The sequence below is a fragment of the Aegilops tauschii genome, chromosome 5 (genome assembly GCF_002575655.3).
Source record: "Aegilops tauschii subsp. strangulata cultivar AL8/78 chromosome 5, Aet v6.0, whole genome shotgun sequence".
Taxonomy (NCBI): domain Eukaryota; kingdom Viridiplantae; phylum Streptophyta; class Magnoliopsida; order Poales; family Poaceae; genus Aegilops; species Aegilops tauschii.
In genome coordinates this window covers 293,071,128-293,095,947 of record NC_053039.3, presented here as the reverse complement: position 1 = coordinate 293,095,947, position 24,820 = coordinate 293,071,128, and the positions used below count along the sequence as shown (strand labels likewise).

Here is a 24,820-nt window from a genome sequence, read left to right as displayed (position 1 = left end):
GCCCGTGCCGCCCGTCCCGAGCCCCGCCGCCCGACCCCGCCGCAGGAGCCGCCCGCCGCCGCCGCCGTTCTGCCCGACCCTGCCGGAGGTAGCCGCCGCCGCCTCGGTTTTTGCGAGAAAACCGATCGGTTTTTTTGAAAACCCTAGATCCGTTTTTTTAGTTTCGGTTCGGTTTTTTTCGGTTTAGTTATTTAGCGGACGTTCGTCCGTACGTTCGTTTTAACGAACGGTTTTCGCCCGTTAGCCGCAGATAACGAACGTTCGTTCATTAGTCTGTTCGTCAGTTTTTCTTTTTCTCGGATTTTTCCGCGATTATTTTCGATCGCGATTTCTGATCCGATTTTTGTTTTAGTTTAACTTTTCGCTCGTTTATCGGAATCAGGCGATTCAAGCGCCTAGAGTTTTGTCTCGAAACCCTCTTTCTGTTTAACCTACTTAAACAAGTTTTTGCCACTATAAAAATTGACTTTAGTCTAGATTAGAAAACAAAGCTTGTTTCTTTCGCAGTTTGAGTTTCGTTGTTTCGTTTGATTTGATTCTTTTTGCAAACCGGAGTTTTTAAGTTGGACCTTCTGGTTAGATCTCTTATTTGAGTTTTACCCATGCGTTGTTTCTTGACTGCTTATTGTATGTTTGTTTGTTTGTTTGCGATAGAGTACCCGGACTGCGAAGCGTGCTACTACGAGTCTCTAGGTTTCACGGATCATCAGCAAGGCAAGTAACACTTTGATCATACCTTTTTACTACCCAGTTTTATTCCATTAGATCAATCCACAAACAATTGCATGGTTAGGGTCTAATTTAATTTATGGGTTTGGGAAGTAGATGAGGTAGTACCTATTCACCTGTTTATTATCAAACCTATGGGAGTTACTTCTATGTTGCTTATATTGCTATGCTATGCTCGTAGACGTGGTTTGGGTTTGAGAGTATTCATGACAGATGTGAGTATTGTTAATTATTGGTTAACTTAAGGTGGCAACTTTAATACACATCTGGGTGGATTGAGGCACCTGGGGAACCCAGTGATTGCATGTATTTTTTTGGAAATCCCGGGGTACCGTGTGATTCTCCTATGGACTGCCACCCAGGCTCAAAGGGATCATGAGATTATTCATGCTAGAAACTTCCGTGTGCAGCCACAAGCCATTATGGGCTCTGGCATAGTTGAGTATGTTGTGTGACCTCTTTCCGTGGTAGGCTAGCAGATGTAGGGGATGTAGGTGGTACTGTCTACCCAGAGTAAAGAGTTAACGCTTCTGAAAGACTGTGTCTCGGTCATCCGTTTCTCAAACACCATGTAGTGCGAGAAATCCAACGGAGGAGATCGAGTCTTGTGGGGAAAAGTGCGCTAACCTCTGCAGAGTGTACAAACTAATCATGGTTAGCCGTGTCCCCGGTTATGGACATCTTGAGTATCTGGTTCTTGGATTATCATGTGGATCTCATCACTCTTAATTATAAAATTTGATTGGGTTATTAATTACTTTTAATTGGGATTGAGATGGGGTTTACCATTCTCAATGTTTAACAACCACCATGATAGTTAAATAAAATTTATTCCTTTGTTGTAGGGAAAAATTGGCTTTTCGCAAAACATATTGACCATACAGCCTCCACCAGCCATATATGCATGTAGTGATAGCCTTATTCTGTTCATTACTCTTTGGTGTTATATTGCTAGCATATTCCATGTGCTGACCCGTTTTCGGGCTGCAACGTATCATGTTGCAGACTTTTCAGACGACGAGTAAGGTGCCTTAGGTCGTGGTCTTTCACTCAGTGATACCGTGGGAGTTGATGGACTCACTTTATCTTCCAAGCCTTCCGCTGTTATCGTATTTAGATGGCCTTAAGCCATATTATTTGTAATAAGTTCTCTTTTGAGACATTCGATGTAATAAGTGTGTGATTGCTACTCTGTTATAAATCCTTCAAGTACTGTGCGTGTCAGCATTATCGATCCTGGGATGACACTGATGCATAGAGATCAGACTGTTTGAGATCTGGTCGCTACAAGATGGTATCAGAGCACACGCTAACTGTAGGACACGACCACTAAGCTAAAGCCCTAGATCACTACTCTCTTCTCATTTCTAACTTCTCCCCATTTTCTACTCTTTAGGATGGCGGATGCAAGGATCAAGTTCACGCAACCGGATGAAGACACCCCTTTTGGACGTCACTTGAAGGAAGTCACTAGATACCTGAACATTGGAATACCAAGCTTCACAGGGACTTACAACGCCACCTTACCAAGAAGAGGAGCGCTGGATGATTCAAGTTCATGTTCCAGGAAGGACGTTTACGCCAGTCACTGAGCCCATAGAGTTTTCCTTTGATGCACCAACCTCGAGTCTAGGAAAGAGTATGGCAGCCCAGATTACCATGGGACGCATTGGAGAAGTTTACCACAATGATCTCAAGGATACTATCTACCAGATTTGTGGGCGCCGAGATGAGCAATGGCAGGAAGGATAGATCGATTTCAGCCTTCATCCAAGAGTTAAACCAACACATTCGACGCCAGGAGAACCAGATGTGCGCAGGCATGACAGATTTGAAGCAGGCAATGACAAGGATCACAGAACTGGAGGAAGAACTCAAGGCTACCCGTAAGGATTATATGGAGGAAATCGTCGTACTAGTGGAGAAGAATGACGACCTGACAAGGAAGCTGGGAGTATTCATGGGAGACCCCGCGCGAGGAGGAGAAGACGACAGTTCCACTTGCCCGGAGAACTACATCATCATCGACGACACCGACTCGGATCCCGACGATAGCGATGATGACTATGTTGATGAAGCAGGAGCAGATATCATGGAGTCTTCGACCGATCAATTTTTCTAGTTGACCACCAAATCCGTAGTAGAATTCCACCATGTATATAGTATAGTCCGAGCACTTTTGTAACGATAGTTCTAGACCGATTGTATGCCCTTGCTTGATTGATTGAGTGATATGTTTGTGTTTGTCTCATGTGCATATGGGTAGTGTTTTCCCCCTAGACCTCATTCTACTCTATTTTCTCACCTTTTCTAAACCCAGCAGATGCCTCCGAGACGCGACAATGGATTTGCTTTCCCACCGGAGCTCACTCAGTTGGTCCAGCAGCAGAATGCGTTGATGCAGATACTAGTCCAGAATCAACACCAGGGAAACAACAACAACAACAACAACCCACCCCCACCACCACTAGTTGATCACTTAGCCCGTTTTCTTAGGCTGAATCCGCCGGTGTTCTCCAGTAGCACCGAGCCGATTGTTGCAGATGATTGGCTCCGCAAGATTGAAAGGGAGTTGACTACTGCAGGATGCACAGATGTGGAGAGAGTGCGTTTTGCCACACATCAGCTTGATGGACCCGCAGCATCATGGTGGGAGAATTTCATAGTCATTTACCCCATCGACACTGTGACATGGGATCAGTTTCAGTAGGCTTTTTGCACTGCCCATGTATCAACCGGAGCTATGTCCATGAAGAAGCGCGAGTTTCGCAACTTACGCCAAGGAGGACACACCGCTGGCCAGTATGTGGATGACTTTAGTAAGCTAGCACGTTATGCCCCAGATGACGTCGCTACAGATGCAGCTAAGCAGGAGAAGTTTCTGGAAGGACTGAATGATGAGCTGAGCATGCAGTTGATGGTGGCAAATTTCAATAACTACCAGGAGTTGGTAGACAGATCTCTCATGATTGAAGGGAAGCAACAACAGATTGACAACCGCAAGAGGAAGTATGGACAAGGGAAGTATAATTCTGGAGCTCATCAGAGGCCCCGTTTTACCCCGAACTCGGGAGGACTTGTCCATAACCATGGAAGTCACAATCACACTGGAGGGAGTTCGCATAACCATAGTGGTGCCAAGAACGGTAATGGTAATGGAGGAAGCAACGGACAGAACCGTTCCAACCCGGCAACACCCGCCAAGAAAGATCTAAGTCACGTTACTTGCTACAAGTGCCAGAAGACTGGACATTACGCTAGTGAATGTCCTGAATCTAAGAATGGAAACGGCAATGGAAGCTCTAGGAAGAAGCCCAACCCTTTCACTAGGGGACAAGTGAACCACGTTAGCATGGAGGAGGTTGAAGCCCAACCCGATGCAGTAATAGGTAAGTTTTTGGTTAAGTCATTTACCGTAGTCGTACTTTTTGATACTGGTGCATCGCATTCATACATATCAAGGGGATTTGTGGATAAGTTTAAACTACCAACCCAAGCCCTTCGGTCACCCATGTTAGTAACCTCGCCAAGAGCAGAGTATATGGCTAGCCTATGGTGTGATCGGTTACCATTAAGGATTGGTAACTACCTGTTTCCCTCAGACCTAATAGTATTGGAGTCACAAGGACTGGATGTGATATTAGGCATGGATTGGTTATCGAAGTATGGAGGGAACATTCACTGCGCCAGTAAGTCGATTTTGCTCACCACCCCAGAAGGAAGAAGGATCAAGTATGTATCCCAGCATATGCTGAATAGGACTCAAGTGAATTCCTTATCAGGAGTTGTACAGGAGGAAGTACCAGTGGTGAAGGATTTTCCAGATGTATTTCCCGAAGAGTTGCTAGGCATGCCACCGGATAGAGACATTGAGTTTTTGATTGAGCTTTTGCCAGGCACAGGGCCAATATCTAAGAGACCGTACAGAATGCCCGCAAAGGATTTGGAAGAAATTAAGAAGCAGATTAAGGAGTTACTGGATAAAGGTTATATTCGTCCAAGTTCGTCACCTTGGGGATCCCCAGTCCTTCTAGTGGAGAAGAAGGATGGATCGTTAAGGATGGTTGTTGATTATCGAGGATAGAATGAGGTGACGATCAAGAACAAGTACTCACTGCCGATGATCAATGATTTGTTTGACCAACTGCAAGGAGCTAAGGTGTTTTCCAAGATCGATCTGTGATCAGGGTACCACCAGCTGAAGGTTCGAGAGCAGGATATACCCAAGACAACTTTTACCACGAGGTACGGGCTATATGAGTATACCGTTATGTCGTTTGGCCTGACTAACGCACCTGCCTATTTTATGAACATGATGAACAAGGTGTTTATGGAGTTTTTGGATAAGTTCGTTGTGGTGTTCATTGATGATACTCTGGTCTACTCGAAGAATGAAGAAGAACATAAAGAGCATTTGCGTTTGGTACTTGGGAAGCTCAGGGAACATCAGCTATACGCCAAGTTCAGCAAGTGTGAGTTTTGGTTGAAGGAAGTTGGATTCCTTGGACATGTTATATCCGGAGAAGGAATAACAGTCGACCCCACCAAAGTTGTCACTGTGACAAATTGGGAGTCACCCACGACAGTCGGAGAGATTCGGAGTTTTCTTGGACTCGCAGGATACTACCGGAGGTTCATTGAAAATTTCTCAAAGATTGCGAAGCCCATGACGGAGTTGTTGAAGAAGGACACCAAGTTCAAATGGACCGAGGAATGTGAGGCCAGTTTTCAGGAGTTGAAGAAACGCTTGGTTACATCACCAGTGTTGATTCTGTCAGATCAACGCAACGATTACGAAGTGTATTGCAACGCTTCTCGTCGAGGACTTGGAGCCGTACTTATGCAGGAGGGAAGAGTTGTTTCATATGCCTCACGACAGCTTAAACCCCATGAGTTAAATTATGCTACCCATGATTTGGAGTTAGCAACCGTAGTGCATGCGTTGAAGACTTGGAGACATTTTCTCATCGGAAACCATTGTGAGGTATACACAAATCACAAGAGTTTGAAGTATATTTTCACGCAGAAGGAGTTGAATCTCAGGCAGAGGAGATGGTTAGAACTCATTAAGGATTATGATATGAGGTTGCATTATCATCCCGGAAAGGCTAACGTAGTAGCCGATGCGTTGAGCCGCAAAAGTCATGTCAATACACTCATGACCGAAGAATTACCCAAGGAGTTGGCAGATGACCTTCGCGAGCTATGTTTGGAGATTGTTTCGAGAGGTTATGTAGCAGCTTTGGAGATTCAATCTACTTTGATGGATAAGATCAGAGAAGCTCAGAAGACGGACAAGGAGATAGCCGAAATAAAGGAAAGGATGAGTAAAGGAAAGGCTAAAGGATTTCATGAGGATGAGCACGATACCTTATGGTTTGAGGACCGCGTATATGTGCCAAATGATCAGGAGATCAGGAAGCTGATTTTGCAGGAGGCCCATGATTCGCCATATTTGATCCACCCAGGAAATACCAAGATGTACCTGGACTTGAAGGATAGTTTCTGGTGGACCGGAATGAAGAAGGATATTGCGGAGTATGTAGCAGTTTGTGATGTATGTCAGAGAGTGAAGGCAGAACATCAGAAGCCAGCAGGATTGCTACAGCCATTGCCGATACCCGAATGGAAGTGGGATAAACTAGGCATGGACTTTATCACGGGATTACCCAGGACTCGTTCAGGCTATGACTCGATATGGGTTGTAATCGATCGTTTGACGAAGGTAGCTCATTTCATCCCAGTGAAGACCACTTACACCAGTGCAAAGTTGGCAAAGATATACATGACCAGGAACGTATGTCTGCATGGAGTTCCGAGGACCATTGTATCAGATAGAGGAACCCAGTTCACCTTAAAGTTTTGGAATCAGTTGCATGAAAATTTGGGAACCCGGCTAGAGTTCAGTACAACTTTTCACCCGCAGACAGATGGACAAACTGAGAGAGTCAACTAGATTCTGGAGGACATGTTGAGAGCTTGTGCGCTAGACTATGGGACGATAATTTGCCGTATGCAGAGTTCTCTTACAACAACAGCTATCAAGCCAGTTTGAAGATGGCCCCTTTCGAAACACTGTACGGAAGGAGGTGCAGAACATCGTTGTTGTGGGATGAAGTTGGAGACCGACAGTTGTTTGGACCAGATTTGATTAAAGAATCTGAAGAGAAGGTTAAGCTGATTCGCGATAGACTCAAGGTAGCCCTGTCCAGGTAGAAGAGTTATGCAGATTCTAAACACAAGGAGACAGTTTACGAAGTTGGAGACAGAGTGTATCTTCGTGTATCACCACTTCGAGGAGTGAAACGTTTTGGAGTTAAGGGAAAGTTAGCACCACGTTTTGTGGGACCATACAAGGTTTTGGAACGTATGGGAGAAGTTGCTTACAAGTTGGAATTGCCCGAAGGATTGTCAGGAGTTCACAATGTGCTCCACGTTTCTCAGTTGAAGAAGTGCCACGCAGAGATGGCTGATATCCCTCTGAGAGATACAGTACCGCTGGAAGCGATACAGTTGGATAGTGACTTGACATATGAGGAGAAACCAGTCAAGATACTCGAGTTTGCCAGCCGAGTTACACGCAGCAATGTAATCAAGTTCTGCAAAGTTCAGTGGAGTCACCATACTGAAGATGAAGCCACCTGGGAACGAGAGGAAGACCTACGGAAGGATTACCCTCACCTATTTTCTAGCCAACTCGAATCTCGAGGGCGAGATTCATCTTAAGGGTGGTAGGTTTGTAACATCCCAAATTTTCAATTTGCAATGTTATACATTAGATCATCATTGCATATCATATTTTATTGCATTTTGGCTTGATCCTAGAAATTCTACGCAACTCAAGGACCCACGGAGAGAGTTGGGAATTCCGTTTTTTCATATTTGAGTTTTTCTCAAATTTTGAAAAGAGGATCGTTTGATTTTAATTATTTCCTCTTCGAATATTTCTTTTATAAAAATAAAAAGAGAGAGGATAAAATAACTTCCTCAAAATAAAGAAATATTGGAGATTTAATATTAAAATCAAATAAGTTTTTTATTGGGAGTTTTATCGCTATTTTATTTGAATTAGGAAAAATATGCGTTTTTCAAAATTGCATTAGAGTCTCAAATAAATGTTCACCTTGTCCGGTAGATTTTTAGAGGATGGGGAATTTATTTCAGGATTTTTGGAGTCCGTTTAGTATATATTTTATTCGTTTTTCTGCGCGAAATAATTAAAAAAAGGAAACCGACAGCCCACCCGCAAACCCTAGCCCCGCCCCGATCCGCCGCCGCCGCGAGCTGCCGCCGCCTCGCCACGCCGCCGCCCGCGACGCCGTTGCCACACGCCGCCGCCCATGCCGCCTGTCCCGAGCCCCGCCGCCTCGCCGCCGCCGCCCGACCCCGCCGGAGGAGCCGCCCGCCGCCGCCGCCGTTCCGCCTGACCCCGCCGGTGGTAGCCGCCGCCACCTCGATTTTCGAGAGAAAACCGATCGTTTTTTTGAAAACCCTAGATCCTTTTTTTAAGTTTCGGTTCGGTTTTTTCGGTTTAGTTATTTAGCGGACGTTCGTCCATACGTTTGTTTTAACGAACGGTTTTCGCCCATTAGCCGCAAATAACGAACGCTCGTTCGTTAGTCTGTTCGTTAGTTTTTCTTTTTCTCGGATTTTTCCGCGATTATTTTCGATCACGATTTCTGATCCGATTTTCGTTTTAGTTTAACTTTTCGCTCGTTTATCGGAATCAGGCGATTCAAGCGCCTAGAGTTTCGTCTCGAAACCCTCTTTCTGTTTAACCTACTTAAACAAGTTTTTACCACTATAAAAATTGACTTTAGTCCATATTAGCAAACGAAGCTTGTTTCTTTTGCAATTTGAGTTTCGTTGTTTCGTTTGATTTGATTCTTTGTGCAAACCGGAGTTCTTAAGTTGAACTTTCTGGTTAGATCTCTTATTTGAGTTTTACCCATGCGTTGTTGCTTGATTGCTTATTGTATGTTTGTTTGTTTGCGATAGAGTACCCGGAGTGCGAAGCGTGCTACTACGAGTCTCTAGGTTTCACGAATCATCAGCAAGGCAAGTAACACTTTGATCATACCTTTTTACTACCCAGTTTTATTGCATTAGATCAATCCACAACCAATTGCATGGTTAGGGTCTAATTTAATTTATGGGTTTGGGAAGTAGATGAGGTAGTACCTATTCACCTGTTTATTATCAAACCTATGGGAGTTACTTCTACGTTGCTTATATTGCTATGCTATGCTCGTAGACGTGGTTTGGGTTCGAGAGTATTCATGACAGGTGTGAGTATTGTTAATTATTGGTTACTTAAGGTGGCAACTTTAATACACATCTGGGTGGATTGAGGCACCTGGGGAACCTAGTGATTGCCTGTATTTTTTTGGAAATCCCGGGGTACCGTGTGATTCTCCTATGGACTGCCACCCAGACTCAAAGGGATCATGAGATTATTCATGCTAGAAACTTTCGTGTGCAGCCACAAGCCATTATGGGCTCTGGCATAGTTGAGTATGTTGTGTGACCTCTTTCCGTGGTAGGCTAGCAGATGTAGGGGATGTAGGTGGTACTGTCTACCCAGAGTAAAGAGTTAACGCTTCTTAAAGACTGTGTCTCGGTCATCCGTTTCTCAAACACCATGTAGTGCGAGAAATCCAACGGAGGAGATCGAGTCTTGTGGGGAAAAGTGCGCAAACCTCTGCAGAGTGTACAAACTGATCATGGTTAGCCGTGTCCCCGGTTATGGATATCTTGAGTATCTGGTTCTTGGATTATCATGTGGATCTCATCACTCTTAATTATAAAATTTGATTGGGTTATTAATTACTTTTAATTGGGATTGAGATGAGGTTTACCATTCTCAATGTTTAACAACCACCATGATAGTTAAATAAAATTTATTCCTTTGTTGTAGGGAAAAATTGGCTTTTCGCAAAACATATTAACCATACAGCCTCCACCAGCCATATATGCATGTAGTGATAGCCTTATTCTGTTCATTACTCTTTGGTGTTATATTGCCAGCATATTCCATGTGCTGACCCATTTTCAGGCTGCAACGTATCATGTTGCAGACTTTTCAGACGAGGAGTAAGGTGTCTTAGGTCGTGGTCTTTCACTCAGTGATGCCGTTGGAGTTGATGGACTCACTTTATCTTTCAAGCCTTCCGCTGTTATCGTATTTAGATGGCCTTAAGCCATATTATTTGTAATAAATTCTTTTTTGAGACATTCAATGTAATAAGTGTGTGATTGCTACTCTGTTATAAATCCTTCAAGTACTGTGCGTGTCAGCATTATCGATCCAGGGATGGCACTGATGCACAAAGATCAGACTGTTTGAGGTCTGGTCGCTACAGCCACCACGACGCCAGACAACGTCATCCTCCTGCACGAGTCCATCCTCCCATATCGAACTCCGAATCTGCACTGCACCACGCCGTCAAGATCTGTCGCCATCAATGTGTAGGATGAAGCACCGCTCCACCAAAGAAGCCGTCTGCTGGTTCCGCGAAGTCGAGTGCACCTCCAAGAATGCCGCCCCAAAGGGGGTTACGACATATGAATGCCGCCAACATCCGATCAGCTGATCTAGGGTTTCCCCCGGAGGTATTGAGTGGAGTTGGGAGCTTCACCTGGATGATGCCTTCATGAAGGAAACGGTGATAAGGGCATCGTCATCACCGGCTCCGACCATCAACCGAAGACCAGGTTTTCACCCGGATCCGTCCCAAGAAATCCACCCAACAACCTGTGCACCGTCTCGACCGCCTTCAAAGCCCCAGATCCAGCTGCCTAGATCCGGCGACCAACCACAGCAACAGTGCCACCGTGGGATCCCTGGCGCACCGGCCACTGCCTGAGTGTGCCACCACTGGAGCCTAGGAGGAGGGCTCCCACCCCGCCTCGCCAAGCCGCGAGAGCCGCCGAGAAGGATCCCGCATGCTCATCACCGTCTCTGATCCGAACCAATCCAAAGCAGATCGCCGTCACAGATCCGCCTTGGACAGGGACTGCACCACGCCATGCCGCCGCGGGAAGCCCTAGCTTCACCAGCCGCCACCCTCCAGGGTCGCCGCCTCGGGATCCGGATAGAACCTCGCCGCTGCCAGCGGCCAAGTTCTACCACCGCCGACCGGCCACTGCGACTTCTGCCACCATGCCGTCGACGGATCTGGGCGAGGATAGCCATCCTCCTCGAGGACACACGCCGCAGCCTCTTCTCCGCTTACTCGCATGGGAAGCCACCGTGGCCGCGTCCCCACCCCTCGCAGGATGCCGCGCACGTGCCGCCCCGCCGCCGGTGAAGGCCGCCGCCACGAGGAGACCCGCACGCAGCCGCACCACAGCTCGGTGTCGACCCATCTGTAGCCGCGCCATGGGCCCGCCGCCGTCAAGATCGTCGCCGCCGCGCCGCCAGGATCCGCGCGCCCCGGCGCCTTCTTTCGGCCTGGCCGCTCCCACAGGCCACGAACGCGAGGAGGGGAGAAGGCCCCCGCCACCAGCCACCGCGGGGGGCTTTGCCCCGGCGGCTCTGGCCGGCGGCGGCGGGGAATGGGAGGAGCTCAGCTACAGATCGTTGTTATGGAAGTAGTCATCATTCGCTGGCAACCTTGTGTGGCTGTGTGAATCCAGGTCCGGTGTATGGTCTATGGGTTGGTTATAATGTCCCATACATGTATGTTTCGGGATTTTTCGATCATGTATATGTGTATATCATGAGTTTTTACTGGCCCATGCATGATGTAGAGGCACCACACGTGTTACTGGCCCATAAATGGTTTCAATATTACCGTCCAAATTTTTTTCTCTGATAAAGGAGGATAAAATCCAAGAATATATATATGCTCATAAGAACATGTACAACCGGGTTCTCCATATTCGCCCTAAACGGCTGGGCGGGCTGCCCGGTCACTGTCCGAATGAAAAAAGTCACTTGACCGCACCTCTTAAATCCGGGTCAAACGCTTGGACTGACTGGCAACCCACATGTGGGCGGATATGGGGATGCTAGGACGCGCTCGTCACGTCGGATCCGGCCTACTGTGGCCCACTCGACCCCATATGTATTCAACCCTATCCCCACTATGGATGCACATTCCAGTCCACTCCGCTCCCCTCCCACAGTACCAAGCTTCTCTCCGGCAAGCTCCGGCGTACTCCTTGATGGCGGCCACTGGATTCGACTCCAAGATGTCTGGATCCAAGGACTCGGAGCTCATCCCTTGCAGCCCTGAGGAGTAGATGGCCGTCTGCGATGCTCTCCGACGATCTTGGGAGGAGTGCGCCCTCCCACGGTCTTCAGCGAGCCGGCGGGAGTCGATTTCCCAAATTACGCTTGGATTCAGGGCCGATGAATCACGGGGCGTGATCGTGGCCTCGCCGGATGCGGTGACCACCGCATGGCGCAACCCCTCCGTGCCGCTAGAACCGTTCAGGTGGCACCTCGTCCCTGCGCGCCAGGCACCAAAATGGAGGCCATATGTGCCTCCATGGGCCACCGCCAATCCGAATAGGAGGCGCGGCATGCCCACCACGCGAGGCTGCAGGCGTGATATGCCCGCCGCACAAGGCTACAACCGCTGCTTCAAATGGAGGCAACTTCGGCAGCCCGCGAGGCGCGTCAGAGGAAGCCCTCCATGCACGCATAGCCGAGAAGCGGCGAAGGATGGCGATGGAGGTGATGGCAAAAGAGCAAAGTACCGCGGACCGTGCCTTGGCCGGACTGTCCCACAAACTGGAGAAGGACAAGGACGGCGACGGATCAAACAACTCCAGCAATGATTTGATCCGCCACGATACGTGTTGTGTCTTTGTCCGCTATTGCCGCATGGAAGACGGGAAGGGCAAGGGCATGGGCGGTAGTGGATGAACTTCTTTCATTGTCATTTCATTCATAGTTAGTAGAACATGTCAGTAGTCCGATGACATGTCTTCAACTATGTACGTACATTGCATAAGATTAATATGGATTTGAGGATTTGGTTTGGTGGATCCGGTTGTGAAGGAGTAATTTTGTATGCTGTCCGGCCATGTCTGCGGGTGATTGGGGGCCAAAATTTTCAATTTGTAGTAGTAAGATGCTCTAACCATAGATTATTTAATATTGAAATTAGCGACAAGCAAAGTCTACCATTGATGCCGAATAAATCAACAAATAAACTAAGCATAGCCTCAGATGGTTAAGTGGAGATGGCTGTATCAAGCAAAGCCAGGCCGAACAAAACCGGACTTGATATAATGCGAGGCCCACCAAGTTAGGACCAGTAGAGATTTAGAACACACTCTCCATTTTGTCAACCGACAACAACAAGAACAACCATCAGAGACAAGATTTTAATAAAGTAGAGTAAAAAAACTTTTGTCATCTTATACATTTTGCAAACTGATCTTAAATCACTGAACCAAATATCACAAAATTTGGTAGACAAGAAAAGACAAAAGTTCCCGAGACCCACTCAAAATTTCAGCATAATCGGCCAATGTTTGTGTGCCCAATATGTTCATCTTCAAAAACTATCTGTGCTAAAACTGTACAATCAAAATTGAAAAATGCACTCTCAAACCAGATGCTCAGCTGACCTACTCCTTAAACCAGCTAATGAGATCGAACTACTCATAGTAAGGAATGAGCTCACCTTCCTACCAGAGGGCGTCCATAGCGCGTTTGATAAGGATGTCGCTAGGTTCTTCTGGTAGGCTGCCAATGGCCGCCAGAAGTATGACATGGTCAAGTGGGTAGATATTTGTATGCCCAAGGACCGGGGAGGAATGGGTATTATGGCCTCCTGAAGCATGAACGTTGCACTCATGCTGCTATGGGTCCGGCAGATCATGCGCGGCGAAGGTGGACTATGGCTTCAGCTACTGCACGCAAAATACCTAAGAGGCGAGGCCCCGCTGGCATGCTCCCACACTGGCGGTTCATAGCTTTGGCCATCCATACAAATGACCAAGGAGGACATTGGTCTAGGAATCTCCTTCTCTATAGGGCTACGACCCAATTTTGGCTGGTGGGTATGGAGCCTCTTAGGGTGAGCTTTCTGATACGTCTCCAACGTATCTATAATTATTGATTGTTCCATGCTATTATATTATCTGTTTTGGATGTTTTATATGCATTTATATGATATTTTATATGATTTTTGGGACTAACCTATTAACTTAGAGCCCAGTGACAGTTTCTGATTTTTCCCTGTTTTCGAGTTTTACAGAAAAGGAATACAAAACGGAGTCCAATTGACATGCCAATTTTTGATATTTTTTGATGGACAAAAAGAAGCCCCCGGAGTAAAAGAGTTGGGCCAGAAGAGTCCCGAGCCGTCCACGAGGGTGGAGGGCGCGCCCTACCCCCCTGGGCGCGTCCCCCTATCTCGTGGACGACTCGGAGACCCCCTTAATGTGAGACCAACGTAAAAAATTCCTATAAATACAGAAACCCCCAGAACATAACCTAGATCGGGAGTTCCGCTGCCGCAAGCCTCTGTAGCCACCAAAAACCAATCGGGACCCCGTTCCGGCACCCTGCCGGAGGGGGGATCCATCACAGGTGGCCATCTTCGTCATCCCGACGCTCTCCATGATGAGGATGGAGTAGTTCACCCTCGGGGCTGAGGGTATGTACCAGTAGCTATGTGTTTGATCTCTCTATCTCTCTCTCTCTCTCTCGTGTTCTTGATACGGCACGATCTTGATGTATCGCGAGCTTTGCTATTATAGTTGGATATTATGATGTTTCTCCCCCTCCACTCTCTTGTAATAGATTGAGTTTTCCCTTTGAAGTTATCTTATCGGATTGAGTCTTTAAGGATTTGAGAACACTTAATGTATGTCTTGCATGTGCTTATCTGTGGTGACAATGGGATATTCACGTGATCTACTTGATGTATGTTTTGGTGATCAACTTGCGGGTTCAGTGACCTTGTGAACTTATGCATAGGGGTTGGCACACGTTTTCGTCTTGACTCTCCGGTAGAAACTTTGGGGCACTCTTTGAAGTAATTTGTGTTGGTTGAATAAATGAATCTGAGATTGTGTGATGCATATCGTATAATCATACCCACAGATACTTGAGGTGACATTGAAGTATCTAGGTGACATTAGGGTTTTGGTTGATTTGTGTCTTAAGGTGTTATTCTAGTATGAACTCTAAGATAGATCGAACGGAAAGACTAGCTTCATGTCATTTTACTACGGACTCTTGAATAGATCGATCAGAAAGGATAACTTTGAGGTGGTTTCGTACCCTACAATAATCTCTTCGTTTGTTCTCCGCTACTAGTGACTTTGGAGTGACTCTTTGTTGCATGTTGAGGGATTGTTATATGACCCAATTATGTTATTATTGTTGAGAGAACTTGCACTAGTGAAAGTATGAACCCTAGGCCTTGTTTCCTAGCATTGCAATACCGTTTGTGCCCACTTTTATCATTAGTTGCCTTGCTGTTTTTATATTTTCAGATTACAAAAACCTATATCTACCATCCATATTGCACTTGTATCACCATCTCTTCGCCGAACTAGTGCACCTATACAATTTACCATTGTATTGGGTGTGTTTGGGACACAAGAGACTTTTTGTTATTTGGTTGCAGGGTTGCTTGAGAGAGACCATCTTCATCCTACGCCTCCCATGCATTGATAAACCTTAGGTCATTCACTTGAGGGAAATTTGCTACTGTCCTACAAACCTCTGCACTTGGAGGCCCAACAACGTCTACAAGAAGAAGGTTGTGTAGTAGACATCAAGCTCTTTTCTGGCGCCGTTACCGGGGAGGCTAGGTAAGCGGCACTAACACCCCGTCAACTAAGCTCTTTTCTGGCGCCGTTGCCGGGGAGGTTAGTGCTTGAAGGTATATCTTTAGATCTTGCAATCAAATCTTTTAGTTTCTTGTTTTATCACTAGTTTAGTTTATAAAAGAAAACTACAAAAATGGAATTGAGGGTGCCTCATATGCTTCATCTTTTTAATATCTTTCGTGAAAATGATGGAAAGGAAAATTGTGCTCAAGTGTTAGAAGAAGAATGCATTAAAATGTTTGGCACTAAATATTTGTATGATGAGCATGATTGCAATATTGTTAATATGAATTCCTTGAATATCCATGATGCTAATGATATGCAAAGCCACAAGCTTGGGGAAGCTATGTTTGATGAAGATGATATTTTTTGTCCCCCAAGTTTTGATGAGAAAATTTATTATGATGATAGCATGCCTCCTATTTATGATGATTATATTTATTAAAGTGAATTTGGAGAGGTCATGACTTTATTTAGTGATGAATCCACTATTTCGGAAGAGGTTCCAATTGATTATGAGAACAAAGTTGCTATCTATGATGATTATTGTGATGACATGTATGCTATAAAGAATAATGATAACCATGAAACTTGTCAGCATGATTTTAATTTTCAATTGGATTATGCCTGACATGATAGTTATTTTGTTGAGTTTTCTCCCACTACTATTCATAAGAATAAATTTGCTTATGTGGAGAGTAATAAATTTTCTATGCTTGTGGATCATGAAAAGATTGCTTTATGTGATAGTTATATTGTTGAATTCATTCATGATGCTACTGAAATTTATTATGAGGGAGGAATATATGCTTGTAGGAATTGCAATAATATCAAGTTTCCTCTCTATGTGTTGAAAATCTTGAATTTATGCTTGTTTTGCCTTCCTATGCTAGTTGATTATTGTTCCCATAAGTTGTTTGCTCACAGAATCCCATGCATAGGAAGTGGTTTAGACTTAAATGTGCTAGTCATATTCTTCATGATTCTCTCTTTATGTTTCAATTCTTTTCTTTTATGTGAGCATCATTGAAATCATCATGCCTAGCTAGGGGCATTAAACATTAGCGCATGTTGGGAGGCAACCCAATTTTATTTTTGTTCTTTGCCTTTTTCTACTGTTTAGTAATAAATAATTCATCTAGCCTCTGGTTAGATGTGGTTTTATGTTTCAATTAGTGTTTGCGCCAAGTAGAATCGATAGGATCTTCTTGGGTGATAGTTGTTTGATCTTGCTGAAAAAGACAGAAACTTTGCGCTCACGAAAATAATTGTTAAAAATCACCAGAACGTGATAAAATGCCAATTATTTTTGCAGAAGATTAATATGCAAATTATCCAGGTTGTCCTAGTTTTTCAGAATTTTTGGAGTTACAGAAGGATTCGAATGATACAGATTGCTACAGACTATTCTGTTTTTGACAGATTCTGTTTTCTATGTGTTGTTTGCTTATTTTGATGAATCTATGAGTTGTATTGGAGGGTATGAACCATAGAGAAGTTGGAATACAGTAGATATTACACCAATATGAATTTAGAATGAGTTCACAATAGTACCTAAGTGGTGATTTATTTTCTTATACTAACGGAGCTTACAAGTTTTCTGTTAAGTTTTGTGTTGTGAAGTTTTCAAGTTTTGGGTAAAGATTCGATGGACTATGGAATAAGGACTGGCAAGAGCCTAAGCTTGGGTATGCCCAAGGCACCCCAAGGTAATATTCAAGGACAACCAAGAGCCTAAGCTTGGGGATGCCCCAGATGGCATCCCCTCTTTCGTCTTCGTTCATCGGTAACTTTACTTGGAGCTATATTTTTATTCACCACATGATATGTGTTTTTCTTGGTGCATCATTTTATTTTATTTAGTTTTGCTTGTTGTTTGAATAATATCCCAATATCTGAAATTCTTAAATGTTAGAGAGTCTTCACATAGTTACATAATTATTCGACTACTCATTGATCTTCACTTATATCTTTTGGAGTAGTTTGTCATTTGCTCTAGTGCTTCACTTATATCTTTTTAGAGAACGACGGTGGTTTTATTTTATAGAAATGATTGAACTCTCATGCTTCACTTATATTATTTTGAGAGTCTTTTAGAACAGCATGGTAATTTGCTTTGGTAATATGATGGGCATCCAAGATGGGTATAATAAAAACTTTCATATAAGTGCATTGAATACTATGAGAAGTTTGATGCTTGATGATTGTTTTGAGATATGAAGATGGTGATATTAGAGTCATGCTAGTTGAGTAATTGTGAATTTGAGAAATACTTGTGTTGAGGTTTGCAAGTCCCGTAGCATGCACGTATGGTAACCGTTGTGAGACAAATTTGAAGCATGAGGTGTTTCTTTGATTGCCTTCCTTATGAGTGGCAGTCGGGGAAGAGCGATGGTCTTTTCCTACCAATCTATCCCCCTAGGAGCATGCGTATAGTGCTTGGTTTTGATGACTTGTAGATTTTTGCAATAAGTATGTGAGTTCTTTATGACTAATGGTGACTCCATGGATTATACGCACTCTCACCCTTCCACCATTGCTAGCCTCTCAAGTACCGCACAACTTCCGCTAGTACCATAAACCCATCATTTACCTTCCTCAAAACAACCACCATACCTACCTATTATGGCATTTCCATAGCCATTCCGAGATATATTGCCATGCAACTTTCCACCGTTCCGTTTATTATGACACGCTTCATCATTGTCATATTGCCTTGCATGATCATGTAGTTGACATCGTATTTGTGGCAAGGCCACCATTCATAATTTTTCATACATGTCACTCTTGATTCATTGCATATCCCGGTACACCGCCGGAGGCATTCACATAGAGTCATATTCTGTTCTAAGTATCGAGTTGTAATTCTTGAGTTGTAAGTAAATAAAAGTGTGATGATCTTCCTTATTAGATCATTGTCCCATGTGAGGAAAGGATGATGGAGACTATGATTCCCCCACAAGTCGGGATGAGACTCCAGACGTAAAAGAAAAAAAAAGAAAAAAGAGGTCATAAAAAAAGAGAAGGCCAAAAAAATGATGAGAGAAAAAGAGAGAAGGGACAATGTTACTATCCTTTTTCCACACTTGTGCTTCAAAGTAGCACCATGATCTTCATGATAGAGGGTCTCTTATGTTGTCACTTTCATATACTAGTGGGAATTTTTCATTATAGAACTTGGCTTGTATATTCCAATGATGGGCTTCCTCAAATTACCCTAGGTCTTCATGAGCAAGCAAGTTGGATGCACACCCACTTAGTTTCTTTTGTTGAGCTTTCATACACTTATAGCTCTAGTGCATCCGTTGCATGGCAATCCCTACTCACTCACATTGATATCTATTGATGGGCATCTGCATAGCCCATTGATACACCTAGTTGATGTGAGACTATCTTCCTCTTTTTTGTCTTCTCCACAACCACCATTCTATTCCACCTATAGTGCTATGTCCATGGCTCGCGCTCATATATTGCGTGAAAGTTGAAAAAGTTTGAGAATACTAAAGTATGAAACAATTGCTTGGCTTGTCATCGGGGTTGTGCATGATTGGAGCATTTTGTGTGACGAAGATGGAGCATAGACAAACTATATGATTTTGTAGGGATGAGCTTTCTTTGGCTATGTTATTTTGAGAAGACATAATTGCTTGGTTAGTATGCTTGAAGTATTATTATTTTTATGTCAATATTAAACTTTTGTTTTGAATCTTATGGATCTGAATATTCTTGCCACAATAAAGAAGATTACATTGATAAATATGTTAGGTAGCATTCCACATCAAAAATTCTGTTTTTATCATTTACCTACTCGAGGACGAGCAGGAATTAAGCTTGGGGATGCTTGATACGTCTCCAACGTATCTATAATTTTTGATTGTTCCTGCTATTATATTATCTGTTTTGGATGTTTTATATGCATTTATATTATCTGTTTTTCCTTGTTTTTGAGTTTTACAGAAAAGGAATACCAAACGGAGTCCAATTGACGTGCCAATTTTTGATGATTTTTTATGGACCAAAAGAAGCCCCCGGAGTAAAAGAGTTGGGCCAGAAGAGTCCCGAGCCGTCCACGAGGGTGGAGGGCGCGCCCTACCCCCCTGGGCGCGCCCCCTATCTCGTGGACGACTCTGAGACCCCCCCTAACGTGAGACCGATGCCAAAAATTCCTATAAATACAGAAACCCCCAGAACATAACCTAGATCGGGAGTTCCGCCGCCGCAAGCCTCTGTAGCCACCAAAAACCAATCGGGACCCTGTTTTGCCACCCTACCGGAGGGGGGATCCATCACCGGTGGCCATCTTCATCATCCCGGCGCTCTCCATGATGAGGAGGGAGTAGTTCACCCTCGGGGCTGAGGGTATGTACCAGTAGCTATGTGTTTGATCTCTCTCTCTCTCGTGTTCTTGATACGGCACGATCTTGATGTATCGCGAGCTTTGCTATTATAGTTGGATCTTATGATGTTTCTCCCCCTCTACTCTCTTGTAATGGATTGAGTTTTTCCTTTGAAGTTATCTTATCGGATTGAGTCTTTAAGGATTTGAGAACACTTGATTTATGTCTTGCATGTGCTTACCTGTGGTGACAATGGGATATTCACGTGATCTACTTGATGTATGTTTTGGTGATCAACTTGCGGGTTCAGTGACCTTGTGAACTTATGCATAGGGGCTGGCACACGTTTTCGTCTTGACTCTCCGGTAGAAACTTTGGGGCACTCTTTGATGTACTTTGTGTTGGTTGAATAGATGAATCTGAGATTGTGTGATGCATATTGTATAACCATACCCACGGATACTTGAGGTGACATTGGAGTATCTAGGTGACATTAGGGTTTTGGTTGATTTGTGTCATAAGGTGTTATTCTAGTATGAACTCTAGGATAGATCGAACGGAAAGAATAGCTTCGTGTTATTTTACTACGGGCTCTTGAATAGATCGATTAGAAAGGATAACTTTGAGGTGGTTTCGTACCCTACAATAATCTCTTCGTTTGTTCTCCGCTATTAGTGACTTTGGAGTGACTCTTTGTTGCATGTTGAGGGATTGTTATATGATCCAATTATGTTATTATTGTTGAGAGAACTTGCACTAGTGAAAGTATGAACCCTAGGCCTTGTTTGCTAGCATTGCAATACAGTTTGTGCTCACCTTTATCATTAGTTACCTTGTTGTTTTTATATTTTCAGATTACAAAAACTTATATCTACCATCCATATTGCACTTGTATCACCATCTCTTCGCCGAACTAGTGCACCTATACAATTTACCATTATATTGGGTGTGTTGGGGACACAAGAGACTTTTTGTTATTTGGTTGCAGGGTTGCTTTTGAGAGACCATCTTCATCCTACATCTCCCACAAATTGATAAACCTTAGGTCATCCACTTGAGGAAAATTTGCTACTGTCCTACAAACCTCTGCACTTGGAGGCCCAACAACGTCTACAAGAAGAAGGTTGTGTAGTAGACATCACTTTCCCAGCTTATTCTCTATCCACGCGGACCCGCTTATGCTCATCTCCGCGGCTTACTGATCTAGACACCGGGACATAAGGTTCCGTCGTTCATTTGGGCACGCGGAGAATGACGAGTGGATTAGATTGCAGTCGACCCTTCCCACGTTGTTGCCAGATTCTACGGACAGCATATCATGGCGTCTCTCATTGTCGGGCGAGTTCACCGTGAACTCGGCATACTAGGCATTATGCCAATCGCCCACTATTGCCTCGCCTTCACACTTGTGGAAGGCCCCTCTGCCTCTGAAGATTAAGATTTTTGTGTGGCAACTTTTATGAGATCGGATCCCTTAGGGGACCGAAGTGCTTAAGCAACATGGACCGGGTGAGGGATTGCGCCCTCTATGTGTCGTACCGAAGACTGTGACTCACATCCTATTCTCATGTATGGCGGCTCGGGTTCAATGGACGTTCTTTCGTTAAGCTCTAGGGCCCGACTGGGAGGCGCCGGACTTCACGGGGTTCCTCCAGGCCAGAGCTACCCAACCTACATGACATCAACATCTATTCTGGCTTATATTTGCGGCGATGTCGTGGACCTTATGGACTGCACATAATAAAATGGTGATTGAGCGGATCTTCTCCACAGCAGGAGTCTGACTCCTTCAAATTCCTTGCTTTTCTGTAGCACTGGCACCTGCTCTCTAGGCGGCGTGATCGCGGTCGCCTTGGCCTCATGCTATATGCGCTTCTAGATACTGCACGTCGCTTATCATCATCATAGGCCTGCCTGACGACTACCAATAGGTGCCTTTTTTCCTTATTACTTCCTTGTTTTTTGGGTGTGATTGTGGTGTTACCCCAGCCGTCGTTCTTGTCCGATGTTTGGATTCTGGTTGTGTGAACCGTTGGTTTATTTATAAAGCGGGGCGAAAGCCTATTTCAAGAGGAATGAGATCACCAAGTTTAGTGTCAATCCAAGCACGTTTGAGTCTCCAATCACCGGCTCGAACAATATCTAGTCAGATGCAGCAAACCTGGACAAAACCTCTATCCTTCTTCTTCCTCTCTCACAGGTTGAGTTGTGTTATTTCTGTGGTCTCTCACACTCACAACGACAGTGACCACCGGGGTGGAGAGTGTCTATTGTTTTCTTATTCCTTCACTTCACTCCGTAGCACTCACACCCATTGGATACAATGAAGACCAATGGCTCATGCGTGTTGGAATTATGGATTAATGTTGGGCTGCTAACACACCTCAATGTGGCAGGACTTACAATAAATTGTGATTTTGTCGACCTCGATGCTCCCATAGTCCAGTCTGTCAACCTCGATGCTCCCATAATCTAGTCTACAATGGGCATTGTATTAGTGCATGCGCGAGTGTGTATACACTATACTCGGTGTTTCTCAAAATAAAATGAAGCATAGTTGTCTTATTTCTGTCACAACATCCCCTCCTCATAAAATGTCTTTTTGGCCATGCTTATTCATCACCAAAAATTCAGAAGTTTGAGGACATTTTTTTCAAATATTTCCTTTATAAGATCGACCTTTGCATCATTTGTTGTCAACTGGTAGTAGTTGTAAGCTTCGGTTCTCACTTTAAGGGTCCCTTTGGATTGAGTATGTTGAATCCATTCTATTAGAATGGCTCTCATAGAGGCCTTTGGGTCAAAAGTATGAGACCAAACTGATTGATGCATGAATCCGTAACCTCATCATAAAAGGATAATATGTAACCTCGTTATCGTAGGATTTCTGAAAACATACCTTTCAACTTGAGATATTTTGTATCTGTGACCACTATGGAATGCACCTATGCATAAATTTTGAATGTTTTTCTACATAAAAACTTATACTTATTCATTGGGTTTCGACCTATGTATGATTTAAAATGTCATGAATACAAATTGCCTCATTTTTGTATTCATATTGTTGTTGTTGTGGCAACAACAAACATTAGTGGGTGTCGTTAGTAATGTGGTTGCAACAATGATTAGTGGGGGTGTATGACAACCTTAGACCAATGATCACATACATAAAATTGACACTTTGATGTTTTTAATAGGTTCAGTCCCTTCGATCGAATGAGACCTAGTTATGTGTTAGAAAGGCATTAATCGAGGTTTTGTTTGAGGATCAAGTCGTACGAGAATCCTCGACACCCTCTCAAAACTTCTGTTCCTTGACATCGACCCAGGTAGTTCAAGGCTCCTCACACTTGACCCTAGTGCCCCCTACATGAATCTTAGAGCTCTAGTTGTTACCTTGCTTTGACTCAAGTGAGAGCGAATTAAGTACATTCTAATGAGGGGGAGGGGCATATAGGCTAGGGTTCTTTGACAAATGACCAAAGTTACTCTTGTGATGGTTGGTGGGAAGAGCAATGGAGGTAATTTTTGGTTCATGGCTAAGCAGTCCCGCCATCCTTCCATCATGATGGGCTTCTAGCTCTTTGGGTCTTCTCTTGACTTGGGATTCTATGCTTCTAGTCATTCCTTTGACTTTATATTTTTATTCTCCTTTTTTACTTGTTGGCGATGCAATTAATTTGGACTTCTATTGATTTTGTTCGGTCTGCGTGTTTTACAAAGTGCATACAACATAGGACTAAGTACGACCCCGTCGACCTTTCTCTTCTCCCAATGGGTCTAGATAGGAAAACAGACACACAAACAATAGTATTAGTTAGAGGGATAGCACACGAGAGAGAGAACGACCACTGCCCTCACCGATTGCCACTCCGGCGCCGGCGACCACTAAAACCCACCATACGTCACTCCGACGCTGGTGGCTACCATTCTAGTCGGCTGTCACTCCGGCACCGGCGACCATCGAAAGCTCTCGCGGGCCTTTTCCTTCTTCCCTTTGGCTTCTGTGATCTTGTTTCGTTATGGCTCTCTCTGACCTCAGATTTGAGCCCGAGTTGGCATTTGAGGCTTTCATCTGGAAGCAATTTGGTTCTCCGGTCAATCACTTTGAAGGTAGCAAGCTCAAGGAATTCATCATGGCGGCGGAATTCTCTTGTTCAAAGCTTCACATCAATGCTGATTTGGTCAGTCTCATCTTGCAATCTTGCTTTGGTGGTCATGCCTCCCGTTTCAAGGTGTCTTGTCTACAGAATTGGTCTTTCAAGTTTAGTGTTGCCTCTAGAGATGTGGGTTTTGCCATCATCAAGGGTGGGAATTGTTCAAATGATCTGTTCAATATGGTTTTTTTTCTGTGGGGCAAGGGAGGCCCGGATTTTCGTAAAGAATTCAGGCTTTATCAGCAAGAGATTGAGCAAGAATGGACTTTGGTTGATCGCTCCAAAGATCGAAGATCATACGCTGATGCAGTTCAAACGCCGCGAATTTTCCAGTCCAGAAATTTGAATGTTCAATCTTCAGGTTTGCATGCTCTGACTGTTTCTCAGGGCTTGACTCAATCAAGGCCGCCTTCAATTCCCGGGTTGACTGAACCCAATAATATCGCTATTGATGGAGCGGGATCAAGGGATTTTCGAAATGTTGGGCCAGGTATCCGCCCAACTGCTACTGCGGCCCAGACTGATAAATCCTCATTCTGTGTTCGTTGTCTTGGGTCGGGCCATCCTCGGCCCAACTGCCCTAATAGAATTCGATGCCACGGGTGCAACAGGTTGGGCCATGTTAAGGCTAATTGCAGATTCCGTGGCGCAATTAAGGATCCGTCTTCCAACACGTCTCCAGTCATCCAACAGCGAAATCCGAGGGCCTCTGCTTCCCATGCTAACCGACCATCCTCTGATGGTACCCACCCGGTCAGTGACTCGCGCTCGAGCCCCGTTCGGTCAAATTCACCT

The 24,820-nt window shown here is 44.5% G+C and overlaps 1 protein-coding gene across 1 annotated transcript in view; it reads right to left on the bottom strand.

The window, feature by feature from the left end:
- Positions 1-11,112, bottom strand: part of LOC141022779 (uncharacterized) — a 33,351-nt gene extending 22,239 nt beyond the window's left edge. The window contains exon 1 of the mRNA XM_073499039.1: positions 10,965-11,112. Coding sequence (XP_073355140.1) covers positions 10,965-11,112 — 148 coding nt within the window. The remainder of the gene's footprint in view (positions 1-10,964) is intronic.
- Positions 11,113-24,820: the final 13,708 nt, after the last annotated feature.